At 39.1% G+C, this 20,351-nt stretch overlaps 2 protein-coding genes across 2 annotated transcripts; both read left to right on the top strand.

Moving 5' to 3' along the window:
* The first annotated feature begins 612 nt into the window (after window positions 1-612).
* Window positions 613-11,184, top strand: miga2 (mitoguardin 2). The gene is made up of 16 exons (XM_057360203.1): window positions 613-687; window positions 1,489-1,766; window positions 3,651-3,858; window positions 3,947-4,062; window positions 4,272-4,392; window positions 4,561-4,691; window positions 4,814-4,931; window positions 5,064-5,170; window positions 5,523-5,635; window positions 5,959-6,031; window positions 6,137-6,223; window positions 6,436-6,534; window positions 6,947-7,081; window positions 7,184-7,237; window positions 8,041-8,157; window positions 8,310-11,184. The coding sequence occupies exons 2-16, from the start codon at window positions 1,671-1,673 to the stop codon at window positions 8,532-8,534; spliced, it is 1,800 nt and encodes a 599-aa protein (XP_057216186.1). The 5' UTR covers window positions 613-687; window positions 1,489-1,670; the 3' UTR covers window positions 8,535-11,184.
* A 196-nt stretch (window positions 11,185-11,380) lies between these two features.
* Window positions 11,381-19,023, top strand: dolpp1 (dolichyldiphosphatase 1). The gene is made up of 8 exons (XM_057360204.1): window positions 11,381-12,133; window positions 14,739-14,839; window positions 14,976-15,060; window positions 15,829-15,928; window positions 16,270-16,368; window positions 16,463-16,591; window positions 16,675-16,764; window positions 16,856-19,023. Exons 1-8 carry the CDS (start codon window positions 12,058-12,060, stop codon window positions 16,890-16,892), a joined length of 717 nt encoding a protein of 238 aa, XP_057216187.1. The 5' UTR covers window positions 11,381-12,057; the 3' UTR covers window positions 16,893-19,023.
* Window positions 19,024-20,351: the final 1,328 nt, after the last annotated feature.

The raw sequence follows: 20,351 nt of genomic DNA, 5'->3' as shown, positions 1-20,351 counted from the left end.
TGTAACTTTAGTTCCGGGCCTGCAAGATCGCAGTTTTTCTTATGACAGAATTATTAATTATATATTAAATAATATTCGCTGTAGTCTTACGTCTTTTTGGTTTAAAGCATATATAATTTTATTTTGGAAAAGAAAGCAGTTTTGTTCAGCAGATTTGTTTAGTTTTTAACAAAGTGATTACTTCATGACTGAGGATGAAGATGAAACCTTAGACCATATCATATCAACACGTGTCATGGGAACCTCAATCAAATATAATAAAAGATGCATAGCTGTATACTTTATGTATTACTATCATCTTATTAATTATTATGTTTAATGTTTCAGTTTAAAAAATAATTTAAAGTATTGGTGCAGCACTATCTGCTAGAAAAGGTTTGTATTAATATTAACGCATTAACCTCATAACGTAAACATATATTTATAGCATGCACAGTATGGGAAAGCTGTCAGAGTAATACACTACATTTCACAGACGCAAGCGTTAAATCACGACTGTTGATCTCATTGGATAACCAACGGGTTGCGTCTATCTGTTCTCCTCTCTGATTGGTTATCGCTCGGTCATCAAACGCGTCCATCGGTTTACTTGTCTGTCGGTCAAAAATCCTGCCCCGCCCACCAGGAAATCACAGGTTAACCGTTAGTGCAATGCGGAATAAAAATGTCCTTCCAAACCTGGCGAGAGTGAGTATGCTGCTGGCTTAACACAATTTCTCCTTCTGCGTTGCGTTTAAAGCGTATTTTGAGTGTCTTTGAGCGTCACTTTAAGCATGACTTGTCGCGTATTTGTGAGGAAACTGTGTTGAAATCTGCTGGTGTGTGTGTGTTGAGCTAAGCTAATGTGCTGCTGCTGTTTAAGGACATAGACACAGGGGGTCGAGGTGCATCAGTGGATGAGTGTAAAATAAACAGAAACTCTTTAAATAAACATGTGCTGCACAAAAAACTTCTGTCTGATGCCAATGTGATCTTTATAGGTGACAGAGGCTTATATGACTTATGTGGTTTGCAGTACTGTTGTTGATCACATATGATGAGGAATTGTCATCCTGGAGCTCTTATATTTATGAGAAAACAGATTTATGAAGAACCATTAATGTTTCCTTCTGCAGCAGATGTTATAGCTGATGCGAGCTAGCTGTCAGATTATGGGGGGATTTGTATTCTTGGTTTAGGGTTGAAAGATGTCTCATTGTTTTTTATGTCTAAATTAAAAAAGGAACAGTCCTTCTAAAAATAAAAATTCTTGCATCATTTATTTACTCTTCAAATCTCATTCCAAATCTGTATGACTTTCTTCTGCAGAACACAAAAGGCATTTTGCAGAACGTTGAACCCCATTGACTTTTTCTTCATTTTATTTGTGCTGTTGAAATGCAATCAAAACATTTCCAGGGAATATTGCAGTCTGTTCATGTAAAGAAAACTTCTGATCTAAACCATGCGACCATGTGTAAAGCATTAAACTGTGTTTTCGTCTCCAAGGCAACCAAAATGAGCAACGCTGTGAAGTGGAATCTGGACGAGCGCTCGCACACGTTGGATGACTCCTGCTGATCTCCAGTCAGTGTCAAAGTCAGAACTGAGTTCTTGCTGCAGCTGTTTCCATACGGGTTTGGAGGGTCTCGCCTGTGGAAGCGTCCGTAGGTGAGAGGGGCGGAGCTGAGATGTCAATCAGAAGAGCAGAGGGCATGTCCATCATGCAAGCCTTAGCCATGACAGTGGCTGAGATACCAGTGTTCCTGTATTCCACCTTTGGACAGGTACATACCCTACAATTGTTTGGAAAAAAAATACTAGGAAGGTTCGTGTTTTGTGTAAGACAGTGGTTTTTAAATTTCACACAAGACCTCTCTTGAGATTATAGTGGACAGGTGTTGTATACTTACAGTTTATACCATGGTCTGTTTGAATACTCGATTCTGATTGGCTGGAAGGTGTGCATTAAAGGCATATTTCAGGCAAGCAACAAAATTTCCCCATGTTTTACTCACCCTCTTCTTGAAGAATAATGCAGTCGGAGTTATAATACCACGTATCGTTTTAGTTCCAAGCGGTAGAATGGGAGTGAATGGGGGGCAATGTTTGAAGCGCGTGGAACAGAGGCTTGTTTTTCCTGGCAAATGATGCAGGCGTATCGTAAGTTCCGGTGACGAACGCGGCATTTTTCGTTTTGTTCCAACAGGATACCGTCTCCTCTTTCCGGGAGCTTTCATCACCGTCATTTGCCAGAAAAACAAGCCTCTGGTTCACATGCAGCCGAGGGATAACGGATGCTAGAAATAATCGTTAATAGCGTTGTCAATATGGACATTTCTCTTGAACAAACGCATCCATTCGCTTCAGAAGACCTTTGTTAAGACCACGGAGCCGCGTCGAGCCGTTCTTTGATCGATGGATGCACTTTTTTGGAGCTTCAAAAAATTGCCCCCCGTTCACCGCTTGGAAATGAAAGGATACGTGGTAATATAACTCCGACTGCATTAATCTTCAAGAAGAAAGACATATTCAGTTAGGATGCCATAAAAGGTGAGTAAAACATGTGGAAATTTGATTCTTGCCCGAAATATACCTTTAAAGCTGTTTAATGGATGGGTAGTTCCTGTCAGTTTGGTCAACGTTTGAAATTAACTGACGAAAATCATTTTCACCTGTCTGATCAAAAATGATACTGTAAACATCAATAACAGCTTTACCCTGGCAAATAACCATGGTATAAGTGGGATAATCCATGGCTAGCCTTGCATTAAAGGCAGTGGCGTAACATAGTGATGACGGGCCCCAGTGCTGCTCGGTTATGAAGCAGAAGCACATACAAACACACAGCGCTCGTGTCTAGAAGGGAACCCATATAAGTGAATGTGTGTGTCTACTTCATTTAAACCAATTAAAGACTATATCTTATCAATGAATTGAAGTAGGCCTAAGACATGTATTCAATATGTATGTATACTGTAATGTATAAAAATGTATAAAAAATTAGAACGACCTATTTGTTTCAGCCTTACTCCGAGGCCGTGGTGACATGGTTTGTTGGTTTGTTACGCACTTCAATCCATTCCACACCCACGTTCTTGGTTTTCTTCCCATTTATTAATTGGTTGACGCAACATTGATTACTATTAAGATACAATTTATACAAAACGAAATTCACTTTAAAGAAAGGCTTTCTACAAACCAAAACGTAATATCAAGCGGTCAGACATGACATATTGCGCATTTTATGAGCCTATCTTAGTCATGCTGTTCACTTTCCATAATCAACATAGATAAAAGTAATATTATTCCCGAATATTTAAACATAAATATGAAACAAAATAGGCTACGTTTTCTTTAACCCTCTGGCCGACGAACGCGCCGGCGCCTTCTGATGGATTTTTTCCTCATGACAGCGAAAACAACTCCAAAAATATTAACGAAACAACTAAAAAGTCACTTTTCACACATACAATCGAAAAACACAATTAATCATTAGTGTTATAAAATGCAAGCTAATATTCACTTCAGTTATAAGAACCATAGAAGGTTTTTAGAATTTTGTTTTTCTTGTGTGTGCAGTCAAAGCTAAATAATTCCTCCTCTCTCTATTCTTCTTTTCCGTACTGATATCATTTGTTTCCCATTCCCTCTTGTCTGTCATGTCCCAGTCTATATTCTCTCAGCTGAAGCTAAGCCCCAATCTGAAGAAGATTCTGTTCGCCACAGCGCTGGGCAGCGTCGCTCTGGCTCTGACCGCTCATCAGTTAAAGAGGCGGGGCAGGAAGAGGAAACAGGTGGTCGATAAAGAAGCCCAGAAACCTGTGGGCATTCCAGAACAACTTCTCCGAAGCCACAGACCGTCTTCGCTTAAGAGAGGTGGTTTGTCTTGAATTTGATATGTCAATGTGGGTTGTCATACGTTAATGAGCTCCATTTATAAGTTTGTTTGTTTGTTTGTTTGTAGGTCCGGTTCCAGCGCGGCAGATGATGAGTCCCAGCACTCGCAGTAATGACACGCTCAGCGGCATCTCGTCGCTCGGTCCCAGCAAACACTCCAGCTCCTCACACAGCATCGCCTCGGTGCGTCACACTTCAACATGTCCTGCCCTTCTGTTTGTTACACGGCATCCTGGAATACTGGATTGTCATTGGTCAATAATGACAATCTACAAATATGTGCTGGTTTCGTGGCTTGCGTATCATTTTATTATCACATAATAAAAAAAACTTTACATTCACATGATCTCCTATTAGTTGTCAACATTCAAACTTGATTGGGTGTGTCTCAGATGCGAGTCCCTTCCTCTCCCAACCAATCGGTGAATGCTGGGATGCCGTTGGAGGCGGAGCCGGAAGCAGAAGAGGTGGGCATTGGAGAAGATGCTAATGCTGAGAACCTCTATCTCATGGGTAAGTTTATTATATTTAGTGATGTATATTAATGAGATGAATAAAAACAAGATATGTTCACAATGGAAGTGTAGCTAGTATGCAGTACATATACTGTTCTGTAAAAGTAGTATGTAGTGTACACAAGGTTTAGAGATGTCTTCGGCGTTCTGTTGTCTGCTCCTGCAGGTATGGAGCTGTTTGAAGAAGCCTTGCGTAAGTGGGAACAGGCGCTAAACATCCGACACGGAACTCATTCGGGTTATTCCACCGCTGACAATCTCGTCCCAGAGGGGTCTGAACTCGTGGAGCGTCATACGGTAAATATCACTTATAAATAACAATGCTATAGCGGGCCATTACATTTTCTCAAGTAGTTAATCTGATTTAATGACTGGTCTGTGGGAGGCATGTCATTCACGTTTATCTGTCATTCTCGCAGCCTGAACTTTGTAATCATCAGTTTGCGGTGAAGCTGGAGTCTTTACTCCACCGAGCGTACCACCTGCAGGAGGATTTCGGCAGCACCATCCCACCCGACAGCCTGCTGGCTGACTTGGGTAACACACACGCACACACACACACACACACACACACACACACACACACACACACACACACACACACACACACTATGGCTTACATCATCTTTAAGCAGTTTTTGAAGTACTTGAGTGTGTGTTTGTGTGCAGAAAGTGAAGGAACCCTGATTCTGCCCACGCTCGGAAGTTCTCATCCAATTCAAGACGATGACTCTACGACAGTCACATCAGACGACTCGTTTTTCTCCGCAGCTGAGGTCAGAAAACATACACTTTATAAAAGTTCTGTGCTAAAGTCCCTCTGTGTGACTCTTTCTTCAGTGAAACCCAAAAGAAGATATTTTGAGAAATGTCCCGTGGTTCACACAATGGAAGTCAATGTGTTGTTTGGTTACCAACGTTCTTCAAAATATCTTCTTTTTTTGTTCTGCAGAAGAAAGAAAGTCACACACATGTGGAATGACATAAGCGTGAATAAATGATGACGGAATTTTTATTCATGGGTGAACTACCCCCAAAAAGTTTTTGGGTGAATGCTTTAAGACTTTATATGACAAGTATATTTATAATGAAGCTCTGTGTCGTCCCTTCTTTCATTTGCCTGTGTAGTTGTTTGAGGCGTTCTCTCTGGAGGACACGTTTCATCTCTTAAAGCCTGCAGCTCTCTATGAAGAAGCTATGAGTTTAGTTAAAGATGGAGGCGTGGCCTGCAGAACAATGAGGTCTTTCATACTACACTTTACATACTTCATACTGACTCAAACCACCACACTTCATACTCTATAAACACAACACGCTGCATGTATCATAGTCTTACCCATAATATCACTGACTACAACATACAGATTGTATACTGACACCCTAAACACTACATACTAATATCTAACACCCTACACTACATGAACACTCTGATTCTAGCGTGAGATAGGAGCACATGTGGGTCTGTCACTGCACGTTACAGTGTTACCTCTGGGATTCGAAGATTTCCTGTGGGGCTGATGGGCGCTCTCGAAGGTCACGTGACCGTCATGCCTCTGTTTTACAGGACAGAGCTTCTGGGGTGTTTCAGCGATCAAGACTTCCTCGCCAAGCTGCACTGTGTTCGACAGGCCTTCCAGGTCAACACTCACACACACACACGCGCACACACACACACACACACACAGATATACACATGGGAACGGGGCTGTTTATGAGTTGTGTGTGCGTGTTTGTATATGTAGGTGCTGCTGTTGGATGAAACACACAGAATGTTCTTCATGGAAGCAGGGAAGCAGATGATCTCTGGACTCATGGTCAAAGCCAACAAGGTGCATGAAGATGATTGCAAAAACCATTGGGTTGTGTGATGTGTGGTAAACGAAATATTTATAAGAGAATTATGAATTTATTGAATATGTCTCAATCATGAACAGTGCGCTGTGATACAGGTATTTTGTTTCATTTGAAATGACTTGTTCTTTTTTATGTTCAAGCTATATAAAACTTTCTACTCTTTCGATCTAAACGTGTGTGTGTTTAGAGTCCGAAGGAGTTTCTGGAGAGTTATGAAGACATGTTACGTTACACACAGAGAGAAGAGACGTGGCCTGTCACAAAGATGGAGCTAGAAGGAAGAGGGGTGTGTTCTGACTGTCTGTCTGTCTGCCTATTAATCCATCATTCTATCCGTTTACCTGTTTGTCTGTCCATCTGTTTGTCAGTCTCCTTGTCTGTCTCTTTGTCTACCTGTTTGTCTGTCTGTTTGTTTGACTGTCTACCTGCTTGTCTGTCTCGTGTGCTGTCTGTCCGCCTGTTAGTCCATCTGTCTGCTTGCATGTTTGTCTCTCAGTGTGCCTATTTGTCTATCTGTCTGCCTGTATTTCTTTTGGTCCGCCTGCCTGTCTGTGCCTGTATTTCTGTCTATGCACCTGTTAGTCCGTTTATCTGTCTGTGTAATATTTGAGATTTAAAGAGGTGGAGTCTGGCATGGCTTGTCTAGTCTGTCTGCACTGGAGCTACACTTTAATCTCAGATGTATGATTCTCTTCTAGGTGGTCTGTATGAACTTCTTCGACATTGTTCTGGATTTTATCCTGATGGATGCATTTGAGGATCTCGAGAGTCCTCCGACATCTGTGGTCGCTGTACTGCGGAACCGATGGCTGTCAGACAGTTTTAAAGAGACGGTACTCCAACATAAGACTTGTGATTCTGTTGTTCTAATGTTGACTGACAGTGTTGTATTGTTGTCAGAGATGTCTGATTTCAGCGGCGTCTTTCTTTCTCAGGCTCTGGCTACAGCCTGCTGGTCTGTGTTGAAAGCTAAGAGGAGACTGTTAATGGTAAGCATAAAAAACGAAACATGCAATAGATTTAACTCAAAGTTGACTTATTTTATTTAAAAAATAAATACAGTTATATTATTAAAAATAGTTACAAGATTAAAAATGTTATTTTATATAATAAACAGTATATTATATTTGTGACTCTGGACCATCATAAGGGTCAATTTTTTTGAAAATTTGACCATTTTATACACCATAAAAGCTGAATAAATAAGCTTTCCATTCTTGTATGGTTTGTAAGAATAAGACAACATTTGGCTGAGATACGACGATTTAAATATCTGGAATATGAGGGTGCAAGAAATCAAAATATTGAGAAAATCGGCTTTAAATTGTCCATCAGAGGCGCTGTAGCAGGCCGTTGCTAAGAAGAAACGGGTTTGTTTTAATGCTCTCTATCGACTTACCGCTGTAATGACGTTGTGGAGTGTAGATGAACCCGAAAGCAGACATTCTAAGCTTTACATAGAGACCAAACTTAAGTGGATCATTCCCAAAGAGCGCGCATCAGGAAGTGAAGTTTGTAGGCGTGTTTCTCGCCATTTTCGAAACTTACAAAATATCTTCATGGAACATGATCTTTCCTTATAATCCTAATGATGTTTGGCCCATACAATGTATTTTTGGCTATTGTTACACACATACTGGTTTTGTGGTCCAGGGTAAAAAATATATTAATAATTAAATAAAGCCCTAATGCAAAGTATGATGATATAAAGGAAAGCAGCACTAATAATGTAATTTATATATCATTTATCCTCTGTCTGAGTGCAGCTCAAGTGTTTTTGTTTGTTGTTCAGGTTCCAGATGGTTTTATCGCTCATTTCTATGCGATCTCTGAACATGTCAGTCCAGTTTTGGCTTTTGGTTTTCTGGGCCCCAGACAGCACCTGAGTGAGGTCTGCACTACATTCAAGGTAAGATGTTCATTGTTCACACAAACATACTGGACAGAAATCCTGAATATCTGGAAAAAAATTCACGAGGTTCATGTGACTAAACGTCTTGGTTGAAACCAAACCTTTCCTAAAATATTAAACGTCACAATGTTCTCATTTGGTCTCCACAGCAACAAATTTTTCAGTATCTGAAGGACATGTTTGACCACGATAAGGTGCGCTTTTCATCGGTTTCATCTCTGGCTGAAGACATCCTCAGTTTGTCCCACAGACGGGCGGACATCCTGGTGGGTTACCTGGGCATTGACTCTTTACCTGAGACCAATGGAGCAGTACCCAAGAGCCCTTGCCAAGACAACAGCGAGCATCCAGAAGTCAGCGAAGAGCACATATGAAGGTTGTGGATCTCATCGAACAAGTTACCTCTGACCAATCAGTGTGACTATATTAGAGTAAAGATGTTACTGCTACTGCGTTTTATCAGATATTTAGAGATATAAACAACCATTGACTCTTCAGAGCTCATCGGGGGCCTTCCTCAGATTCACTTTTGTTATTTTTCATTTGCCATCGTATTTATTGCGCTGCTGATTAGGAACCTCACATTTTAGAACCAGCACAGATGCTTTTGGGAACTGCCGCAGAACCCGTCAATGGCGTCTGAAGGAATCAACGGCAAAAGCAACAAGGCGAACTTGCTAACCGCTTCGTCCCAAATCTCGCATACATCAACAGATACCTATTGTGTCAAAATACTAGATATTGTGTATTTCACAGGTCTGTTTCCAGTTTGTGTGCTGTTGTGTTCATGGCCAAATAAAGTCTTGCACTGAATTATGGGTAGTACTGAACACAATATCTAAGAAGAGCAGTTGGAGATTTTTTGCGTATGTTAGTGTAGATTTGTTAGCAGGGATGAGGTTTGCAATGGGTGACAATATATGTCAAGAACATGTCCGGCTCATATTTTACCCCAAAACCAAAAACAAATAAAAATAGCACCCGATCATCTTTATTTCTTTTGATTTGGGGGTAAATTTGGGACCTGATCTTATAGAGGATGTACAGGTTGTGTCATCATTTATTCACCTTCATGTGGTTGTAAACCTGTCTGACTCTTTCTTTAGAGGAACACAAAAGAAGATATTTTGAGAAATGTCTCATACAATGGAAGTCAGCGAGGTTCAGTGTTGTTTGGTTACCAACATTCTTCAAAATATCTTAGTTTGTGTTCTGCAGAAGAAAGAAAGTCAAGAAACATTTGGAATGACGTGAGGATGAGTAAATGATGAAAGATCATTTTTGGGTGAAATGCCTCTTTAAGAGGATGTAGAAGAAACAGACAGGAAGTGCATCATATCGGAGGATGACAGGATGTAGTGATCCAAGTCACATTGGTTGCTAACGGCAACAAACATCCGCCGAGAGCTGATGAAGGCTCTGCGGTTTGTGCGGTTGATATTAAGCGACACCATTGTGTTTCGCTCTGAGTGTGTAAACGTTTGTCCACTTAGGCACATTATTCTTTGGTGAAACTTTATTTATATACCGAGTCTTGTTATTCAATATACAAGCCTCAGAAGAGCTAAAATCAATCGTTATCTACTAGAAATATTCTCAATCATAGATATGATCTGTTTTAATTCAAACATCTGTGCTGTTGGGTCAAACAGGCTTCATTTGTAGAATCATCACTGTAGGGTGAAATTGTTCGTTTTGACATAAGTGAAGCTTCTAGACGCTGTTGATACCTGAATAAAATAATTTAAACAAAAAAAAACACATTGACATTAATGTACAAATGAAGTCTGTAGAGCAACAAAGCTTATTTAGCCCTTCTGTTTTCTTAACGTCTTTTGTTTATTTTCACAAACTAGGTTAGTTGTTTTCTGTGGTGGTCCGCTGCTTTACTTGAATTCAACCTTTAACATTAATATCTGTGTTTTAAAGCAAACACCAGACATTTGTTAGTGTCCACGTGGATCACACAGTTATTCGCCGTATCAGAAACATCACCTGCGATTGAAGCGTTACGTATAGCTTTCACTAGAATGTTAGGAATTAACGTCCGTGTTGTGGATTTTTATTTTCAACTGTATTTGCATGAATTGTATGCAACAAACCTACAATAGCAAAACCCATTGACCTTAAAGAAGCTTGACCATGTTCCTCAACTGTGCGTGAAAGGTATATGAGAAGATGAACTGTCAGTGTTTCCTTCCCTCTTGTGTTTTAATTTAAAGTCACTCGGTGGCCATTGTCTGTGTTGGCAGACTTGCACTTTATTTGTTTGAAAGTCTTGCACTTTATTTGCTGTAAATGTATTGAATACAGCTGCTAGCTGGCCTGTATCCAGTGCGTTTGTGCTTCTGTTTTTTTCTGTTTTGTTACAAAATTTAATTGTTTTCATGTGTTGAATGGACAGATTATATATTTAAAAATGTCAAGATGCAAAAGCAAGTGGTTTGGTTTTATTAGTTTGAAAAGTTAAAGACGTTGGCAGAAGGATGTCATATAATTTTTTAACATTAAATGGGATGAAATCAGATTTATGAGAGAGTCACTGAATGTGTGATACAGATGTATGTTATTTTCCTGCATTAGATTCACTTTAATACACACACTATTAGATCTGTGCTTCATTTTTATTAACCTTGCCAATTACAACGTTCTTTCACTGATTATTGTTATGTTTATAAAACCAGAAGATTGACTTTACTTTGCTGTGTTATGATGTGAATTGAAGTTGGATGTAGATTGATTCTAAATCATTCCCGTGTGTGTCAGTGATCAAACTAAAAGTCCCATTTTTATCTGTTATCCACTGAGTCAATTAATATTTGTCAATTCTTTCAGTCCTTGTATACATCGTAAATTAACGGTAACATTTGTGTTAATGTGACAGACGCAAGTGTCAGCTTGTTTGCGATGACAAATCTTGATTTTGACATTGTTTAAAATGTTTCTGATGTATCGAATCTGTTGTACATTGATGGTCAAAGACAATGAACCAGTAGGAATATACAAGGAACTCTTTCTTCTGAATCTTTTCTTGGTGTGTGTTTGTATTCTTTAAATGCCTTTATTGTGTGTGTATCTTGTTTGAATCATTGTATTGTTTGGTTTACTTATTGTCGTTTCGCTTTCCCGAGCCAACATAAATGACCTTACTTTTTCTGTCTGTCTTTAAAACGTGTCCTTATATTTATTTATATTCATATATTATAATAATGTCTTAACCACTTCAGACACCGTTTTCAAAAAGAATGTCCTAAGTTATTCAATCGATGCGCATATACATTTTAATATATTTCGTTTTGTCTGCATGTCTGGATAGGTCAAAGGTCTTTACCAGTCTGCAAAGTTTTCCCCTCGTGTTCAAAGTATTTTCAAGTAAACACGAAGTCTAGTAAAGTTGCAATATTTTTGGTAATATTCTCTTCATTTGTTTTGGTCACTACTGGTCAAAACAAACAATTGCATAAAAGGGAATATACACTATGATGTTACAGAATACAATTAATCTCTTTGCATTGATGAAAGAATGCACATATACCAAAATGTTGCACTTTTACCTTTAAAACATTTAGTTGCAAAGTTTTTCATAAAGCAGAGTAAGTGTGTGGCACATAGTGGCTGATATCAATTGAAGAGAATCTCCTCATTCACTTAATTTCTCTTCTTTCATTTGAATAAATCCAATTTTCATATGTCCAGCCAGACGGCCTCTGATTGGTCCGATACGCGTAACAACACGCCTCTGATTGGTCGGTTGTTCCCGTGCAGATTTTTTTCATGTGAGAAGACGTTTGGTGAATGGCCGCTCGTCGTAGAAGCGTCCGGTGAGTCTGATTGGCCAAACGCGTCGGGGCGTTTCATTCTGATTGGTCGACGCCCGATGCCCGGTGTCCGGGTAAGATGGCGTCGGAAGAGCAGTGCTCGGCACCGCTTCGATGGCGGTCGATATCCTTAACTCACGTACAGTATCCGGCGGGTAAGAGCATTTTTAAATCGTTGTTTTCATCGCGAAGTCGTTCGCCTCACTGTACGCCGCGTGAATCGCACTGTGGCTTGTGTGGAAGATCGCGCGACTGAATGGCTACGGCCAGGGCTGGGTTGCAAGATTGTGCGCCCTCGTTACACAGCGCGCAGGAAACGGAACACCATCTGCCAAATAGGGCGCTCGTGTAGTGCGCATGCGCGCTGGTGTGTAAGATCCCTAGTACACCGGGAAATCCTTACACTGTTTCTCAGGAGTATTTACAGCTTATAAATAATTCTGTGATGTATTGCATGCTTGTATAGAAAAGCCAATAATCAATAGTAACGTTATATGTAGGTGATTTTGTTTAATTAAAGCGTTAAAGCCCGTTTGCTCCTGTGAGTTTCGGGAAACACTCGTGGCTTTGATGGGTTAATCCAGTTCATTCCCGGTTGCATCACGCCCTGTCGTTTGGTAGGGTCTGTCTGGATATACGAGTATATAAACGGCCCCCAAATCCCTAAATATGTCAAAGCAACACAGGGAAATTACATCATGTATGAGGAAGACTGGGCATGTTCAGAATTGAAGCACTTGTCGCATGTTTTGATGTATGTGCACATTCAATTGTCATGCGGGTTGCATTAGATGGGAAGACATGTCAGCATGAAATATGTGCTGTCAGGCGGATTGGCATAACTGTTCCTTTAAACATGTAATGAATCTATAATCACATTGATAAGGATTTCTGAAATGGTCATTTTTAGCTTTATAACACTGTTCTTGTGGAATTGTGTGTTCTATGGCCAAGACACAAACCCAGCAATATTTCTGTAGATTTGAAGTTTTCTTGAAGTCCATTTAATGGGAATCATGAGGTCCACTATTCCTCTAACCTGTACCATTAAAGGGGTCATATGTGTTTATCTGTGTCTTTGGTGTGTTATAAGTAGCACATGCATGTATTAGACACGTAAAATTGCACAAATGAAAGTGTGGGAACAAAAGAAACATTCTATGTAAAAGCGAATGCTCACCCAGACCTGCCTGAAACGCCTCGTGTAGCCACACCCCCACAAATCTACGTCAGTTGGTGGTCTGATTTGACTAAGACCGCCCAAATGTATACTCGAGTAAGGTGGGCGCACCTGTCAGTACAATTGAAGAGGAACCTGATGTTCCAAATATGGTAAGAGGCGTTACATTTCCCTCACACTTGCAGTATTCCACCAATCACTACGCACTGGTGAACTGGCCAATCACAGCACACCTCGCTTTTTAGAGCCATGAGCTTTGTTAAAAATCTGCACGTTTCAGAGAGGCGGAGCAAAGAGGAGATACAAACAATCATAGTTTGTGGAAAATACTGTGTTTTTTTACCTTAAATCGTGTATACACATTACATTACATCTAAAACAAACCATAATATTCTTTTTAGCCATGTCATATGACCCCTTTAAACAAATTAAAGTTAAAAAATGACAATGCCTATTTCTTCATGAAATATTGCAGCGTTTATTGTAAATAGCTTATCAATGTAGGTCATTCTCTTTTTAAATTTCATGTACCCACATAATCTTCAGTTAAATTCTGAAAATGCACTTCCTTCCTGTAATGACAATCCATCTTAAATGACGTATGTTAGACGGCTTTGTTGAAGCATCCACTAAGTCCTCCCCTTCAACTGTCAGTCTGCTAACAGTTCCATTTCAAAATGCAACAGCTGTTTTTATACATCCAATCAAATCGCAGAGAAATGCGAAAGCCACGCCCGCTATTTTTTTCATTAGAAATTCCATTTCACTCGGAAATGCGTCAAAATACAGAAGTAAAAACGACCGCAACTTCCGGTTCATGGGGACTTTAAACGGCTATATTATTACCTGGTACAGAAATCTATTTAAAGTTAAAGTAGGCATAAAAATAAAAATTCTAATTGTTTTACTCAGTGATGAAGTGTTTATTATAAAATAATATAAATAATCATTTGTCGGTGGATGAAATCAAGTCCCGCCCTGCATTTTTTTCTCAGTTCAGAAGCCGTTTCACACGGGTATACGTCACGATACGGAAAAAAAGACAGTCGCTTCTTCCATTTCATGCCGACTTTAAAGGAGTAATTCACTTCAAAATTTGCCCCCATTGACTTTCCATAGTAGGAATAAAAATTACAATGGAAAGTGAATTGGGGCCAATTTTGAAGTGAACTACTCCTTTAATTTTAGTAAGAGGATGTTTTAGGATATGGTTTATTTGTGAAAGCTATTGTTTGTTTGTAAGTAGTACCCTTTGAGATGTTGGTTTATATGCAGCGCCCGCTGCAAAGTGTGTATCAACCTGCGTCAGTCTGATCAAATAATAGATGTTAAAACATCTCAGAGGTAATAGAAGATGAAGTTAAGCGCGTTGCATTGTGGGATACAGTATACAACGCAGGCTGCAGTTATTCTGAATGTTTCGGCAAATGTGGTAGTCAAGGAATCTCATGCATGCTGAAATGTTCATACTAGTATAAATAGTGCATACTGCAGAAATAGCCCTAGTTGTGTTTGTGACGGCGTGCAAAGCTGCAGAACTTTTTTGACTCTTGTGTGTATGTGTATATGTGTGCATTCAGATGATCTGACAGGACAGGTGCTGGCTTACACGAGTCTGCTGCCCATAGCCATCCTTGTCGGCTTTGTCACACTGATCGTCTTTAAGAGAGAGCTACACACGGTGAGTCACATGACATCACAAAGGATGACGCCCGTCATGCGTGTAGCTGTAGTGTTCATAAAAAGATTATAGTGCATACTTCAGTGTTTATGTGCTTTCTGCTATGTTCATTACCATGTCTTTTGTTCGCTCTCAGATCTCCTTTTTTGGGGGTTTGGTAATAAACGAGGGGCTAAACTGGCTGCTAAAACACATTGTACGGGAGCCGCGGCCATGCGAGGGTGAGTAATATCAATGTGTTGTTTAAGAAAACACGTTTAACTTCAGTTAAATATCAACCATCATTCACTGTATGTCCACACAAGACCGCAGCGGTTTATAAAATATGCAATCTTATGATCATACCTCTGAAAAATCATGGATAGCAGAACTTAATGTAGCAACTGAAGATATTTGTTCATAAACTAGCCAAAAACTGACCATTTTTTCTACGCTACTGAAAAAGTAATATAGTGTTTATTGAGGGTTTCCAGGTCAGTGGAAGGACTTTTTTAAAAGACACAAGACTAAAAGCAAGTTATAAAGTCTCCACAAACGCATTCTGATTCCTTCTTTGTTGTTTTCTGTATGTAGACCGCTGTGCATATTTTTATACGCTATTTGGGATTTAACTGTGTTTGGTGTCTTGCTCGTTCATAATTTTGGGAGTCTGATAGCGCCGAGCACAGGCCGTCTCATGAAAACAGCGTGACCTTGTTAACAGGAGATACTCCCTTCAGAAGATAACACACTGAGACTCGGGCGATAATCCTCGCTTCCTTTAGCTCATCTCCTACACTGAAATAAATGGGGTGTGGAAGTTGCTTAAAAACCCTGGGAGACCATTTCTATGCTGAAATTTTCTATGCCTTTCTTTAGCTTCTAAATGTGATGCAAATACACTTAAAACAGTGGACAGCAGACTTTTTCAAATGCACATATGAGACAGTTTATTGGTAAAGATGTCGTTAGCTGACGTTTCTGCATTTTGTCTTGTGTTTTCTTCACAGGAGGTCACAGTTCACTCACCACAGAGTATGGGATGCCTTCCAGCCACTCTCAGTTCATCTGGTTTTTTGTTGTATATTTTTTTCTTTTTCTTTATTTAAGGTAAGACCTAGTGACCTAAAACAAACTTCTTATCCAGAGCTCAGGAGAGAGCGAGCGAGAGAGAGAGATGTAAACGTGATGTATTTAGATTGACCAATAACAGACAGTGGTCCACCCCACCACTGCTGACAGTGTCCAGACATTTATCGATAAAAACACATCAACAAAACAGTCTGAGCGCTGTCAAAACAGCTGATATACAAATAATAATAATATATAATAGCTATAATTGATCGGCCAGGCCAATATATATCAGTCATTGAGTTGTGACAGATGACTGCCTTGTTAAATTTAAACATGAAGAATCAAAACAAAACAAGGTGTCTTATTCTTTTTCCCAGAATGCATCAGACGAACAATGCTAGGTGTGTTGAACTGTTATGGCGACATATACTGTCCATCATTTTACTGGGTGTGGCTCTGTGTGTTTCATACAGCAGGTAAAGCGTGTGCGTTTGTGTGTGTGAACATACTTTGTATTCCGGCCTTTATTTTGAATGTCTTAAAACGACAACATGTTTGGTGTGTTCACAGAGTCTACCTCCTGTATCACACCTGGAGTCAGGTGATTTATGGAGGTGTGGCTGGTATGGTCATGGGAGTCGTGTGGTTTTTTATCACCCAGGAGGTGCTAACGCCGGTGTTTCCTAAGATTGCAGCCTGGTAACAACACGCAGATGTTCTCATGCACAATATCAAACCCGCTCGTATTTATCATAACGTGGTGTTTCGCTTTGTCTTCTCAGGCCGGTCTCAGAGTTTTTTCTGGTGCGAGATACAAGTCTCATTCCAAACATTCTGTGGTTTGAATACACAGTAACCAGATCAGAAGCCAGGTAAAGCCCTTCGCAGCACTTTCTGACAAACGTGAGACTCAAATAATTTGTCATGGATGGCATCTTATAAAGCCTTTTTCTTCTTGCACAGAAACAGACAACGAAAGCTGGGAACAAAACTTCAGTGATCTTCCGTGAAAACTGACAGAAAGGACCACATGTACACACACTCAGAATCACACAAACACACAATCAAACACACTGGAGTTTCATCGTCTGGACTGTTCTGGTTGACACACAAGCGCAGAACGGTGTACTTGTGGACCAAAGGAGCGAGTTCGTTTCTCAGACATGAGCGTTATCATGCGACCCACCTGTTCGTACGCACGACAACATGGCCGTCAACCCTCCCCTCCCTTAGACTGCCCCTGCCATCATAATGCATGCGGACCATGCAAGAGACAAAAACTATTTAATGAGAAATGTAATATATATTTTAATCATTACCGCTCGCAAGAAATATCATACCGGTGATGTGAACGGGGGAAGAGGTGAACGTGGCGAATCAGTCAGCATGGCATTGCTTTTATTTAAACGATAGGTTAATGAATGATTGACGGGAGGGCAAACGCAGATGCAACACTGATAGCAGACGGGGGGGTGGCTGACAGACAACTGCTTTAGCTCATTTGCATATCTTAAGAGAAATATATCTTTTACTCAGTAAATCTCATGACAACGTGTCGCATTTTACCCCGTTAAGCAATTCTGAAACAGTTTTTTTGCACTGTGACTTTTTCAGGACAGTTAAGCGCTTCCCTCCGTTCTTCCTTGAATTCTGTGCTTGGTTATCATGAAATAATGTCACAATGCAAAATAAAATTCTAAAAACACAAAAAGTTCTTTCTTTTGATGTTTGGGGTAATATTTGACCTGGACACGTTCTTGAGAGGTTTTGTAAGATTCACTCAATACTCCTGTTAAAAGTTTAATGTAAATGAAACCGTTTGCACTTAATGAATTTAAAAACATGTTTTTATTATATGAACACTAGTTATTTCAGAGAGGCAAGTATTCTTTTGTTCCTCACTTTCATCGCTGGCCTGTTTTAAGAACGAATGTGTCATGCAAGCGTTTATTGGTTTCAATTTGTGCTCCAAAAGTCTGTAAAGGCATCACAAATGTGGATTTGGGTTTTACAGATTCATCTGTTTCAGTGGTGTAGGGAACAAAATATTGCCTAAAATTGGTCTAAATGATGTAGTACTTTTATTTGTTTTACAAATTGCATTATTTCTATTTTGCATAATTTTTGTACTGCACTATTGGTTAAGATATTAGAAAAACACATAGCTATTTCTGGTTTATTGGGTTTTAGAAAGCTTTACGTCGGCTAATGGCTTTTTTGTTTAATGTGATTTGAAAGATATGCAGAATCACTTTGTAATATTTGGGATCTACATTCCTTATAAATGTATACATATCAATCCAGATCTCAGAGGTCACAGTTCTGACAGGTGGCTGAAAACTTAATGCTCAGAGTTTTATGTTACAATTTATCTAGACTTTGTCCATTATGATTTTCCCTGGACATTCCATAATACCACTTTTGAATATTTAGGGACAACTGCTATTACAGAAAGAGATTGCAAATGGACAACGAAGCCCAAACCTCAGGTGAACTCTAGCATGTACCGAGGCCTCTGATTTATTAGGATGAAACTGTCCCCGAAGGGGTGTTTTTATAAAGGGAAGGGAGGTTATTGCATAACAATAAGTTGATCCTCTCTTATCATGTGTAAATCATATCAGGCTGAACAATAAAACAAATTGTTTATGAATGAAGTCTTGCGGTTATTTGTGTCATTTAACACATTTTGTGTAGGTTATATTTTGCACCTTATAATGCTACATTTTGTACTATAAATTATTTAAGCATAGTAATTTTGCTCTTTTTGGGGTTCAATCTTTGTGAAAATTTGTGCTAGCCTGTGTCCCTCTACCATAAATACTCCTTGTCTAAAGTGCACTACATCCTTACACCTTATTGATATATTATATATTGATTATATCTTGTTTCTAACAGGTGACACTGTGAGTTACGACCCAATGTGCCTTTGCCATTGTTCAATATGTTCCAGAACCAGATGTGTTGAGAACACGTACGGAACTCGCGTATCGCTGAGCTAAGCAGAAATGACTAACAATATGTCTAGGGATTTTCCACCGACCGAAGTGTTTATTTCTTAATCTGAGCATTACATAATTTCCTCATCTTTCGCATATACTGTATATGACCTTGCCTCAATAAAGATTTGACTTTGAGTGAACTGCACTTCTGTGTCTGTCATTCTTGCTCCCTGGATCCAGAGCTTCTTGGTGTTCCATTGACTGACTCTTAAACTTTCAACTATGGTGGTTTTTCTATTATAGTATTGAGTTTCTTATATGAAATAATACATTTAAGTTAGTTATAGGTTTCATACACTTCTCTGACATAGCAAAGGCTATGGCCTCATGGGTCAAAGGTCATGGGCCCATGTTGAGCACCAAGCAGCACCGTTAGGCATCTGCTTAACATTACAAATACACATACACTCTGAAGACACATACAGCACATACACTTTGCAGACATTAGTTAGTTCAAGTATATGTTTTGCAACACAAAAGTAGACGGTAGTCTGTGCATTACTATACGTTATTGCACAAAGTCACGAACACTGATGTGTTCAGTATTAACTTTGAACAGTAATCTTTTTGGGTTGCACAGAATCCATTTAACCATGAGCTCGTTGTAATAAAAACTACATTAAGCAAGAAAGGTTTTAGTAAAAATATGATATACTGTACATCTGCCTGCTAAAAGCAAATGTATACTTTTCTTTTAAGAACTTCAAAAGGGTTTTGCCACGGTTAAGTCCTAGCATAGTAAACCTGACATATAACTGGCAGGTTAAGACCTGAGTAAGATATAATGGTAGCGACTCATCATCAGATGAACTCTGTGTGTGTCACTTTGCTTGCTCGAGCAAATAAAGATTGAAACTCTTGAAACCTGGCTCCTTGGTCTTCGTGAATTCTTTCTACATTGAGCGATCGATTTTGCCACGGCACAACCTAGACAAAAGTTATATCTTAACAATCTTATTTTCATGTATGATGCACTTTTTTATGTTATGTTCAGTCCAAGGTTTTCCAGGTACTTTTCTTAGTTAAGGTTTTAGCATTGAGTTTTAAAATTGTGAGGTTGTTCTGTGATATTTCTTTTTTTAAAATATGAATGATTGTTAATTATATAAACATTAGAAATCAAAATTTTTTATTTGGATTCTTCATCTGTTTTTTAACTCTCTTAATTCCTGTGTAAACATAACATAATGACCTTCAAAATATAAATAAAATATAAAAACAAATATGCACATGGGATATAATGAAATATAAAGCAATATGATATAATAACAATGTGTGTAATAACAATACGATATAATGACAAAATGTGAAATAACAGATTTACGTTAAGCGAGGCATTGCATTAAAATAAAATCAGCATTAATTAAATAAAATATTTAAATAGACATTTATAAAGGAATTCAAATAGGCTATGCGAATAACACAAACATATACATTTTATGTATAAATTTAATGGA

The sequence above is a fragment of the Triplophysa rosa genome, linkage group LG19 (genome assembly GCF_024868665.1).
Source record: "Triplophysa rosa linkage group LG19, Trosa_1v2, whole genome shotgun sequence".
Classification (NCBI taxonomy): Eukaryota; Metazoa; Chordata; class Actinopteri; order Cypriniformes; family Nemacheilidae; genus Triplophysa; species Triplophysa rosa.
This window is presented reverse-complemented; position numbering and strand designations above follow the sequence as displayed.

What these genes read in the sequence shown, in the direction of transcription:
- dolpp1 (XM_057360204.1), top strand. Translation starts at nt 12,058, where the DNA reads ATGGCGTCGGAAGAGCAGTGCTCGGCACCGCTTCGATGGCGGTCGATA. An exon ending in GGAGCCGCGGCCATGCGAGG is followed by an intron (nt 15,061 to 15,828) that starts GTGAGTAATATC and finishes TTTTCTTCACAG; the next exon opens with GAGGTCACAGTTCACTCACC. An exon ending in CTGTGTGTTTCATACAGCAG is followed by an intron (nt 16,369 to 16,462) that starts GTAAAGCGTGTG and finishes GTGTGTTCACAG; the next exon opens with AGTCTACCTCCTGTATCACA.
- miga2 (XM_057360203.1), top strand. Translation starts at nt 1,671, where the DNA reads ATGTCAATCAGAAGAGCAGAGGGCATGTCCATCATGCAAGCCTTAGCC. An exon ending in GTGTTCGACAGGCCTTCCAG is followed by an intron (nt 6,032 to 6,136) that starts GTCAACACTCAC and finishes TTGTATATGTAG; the next exon opens with GTGCTGCTGTTGGATGAAAC. An exon ending in TGGAGCTAGAAGGAAGAGGG is followed by an intron (nt 6,535 to 6,946) that starts GTGTGTTCTGAC and finishes ATTCTCTTCTAG; the next exon opens with GTGGTCTGTATGAACTTCTT.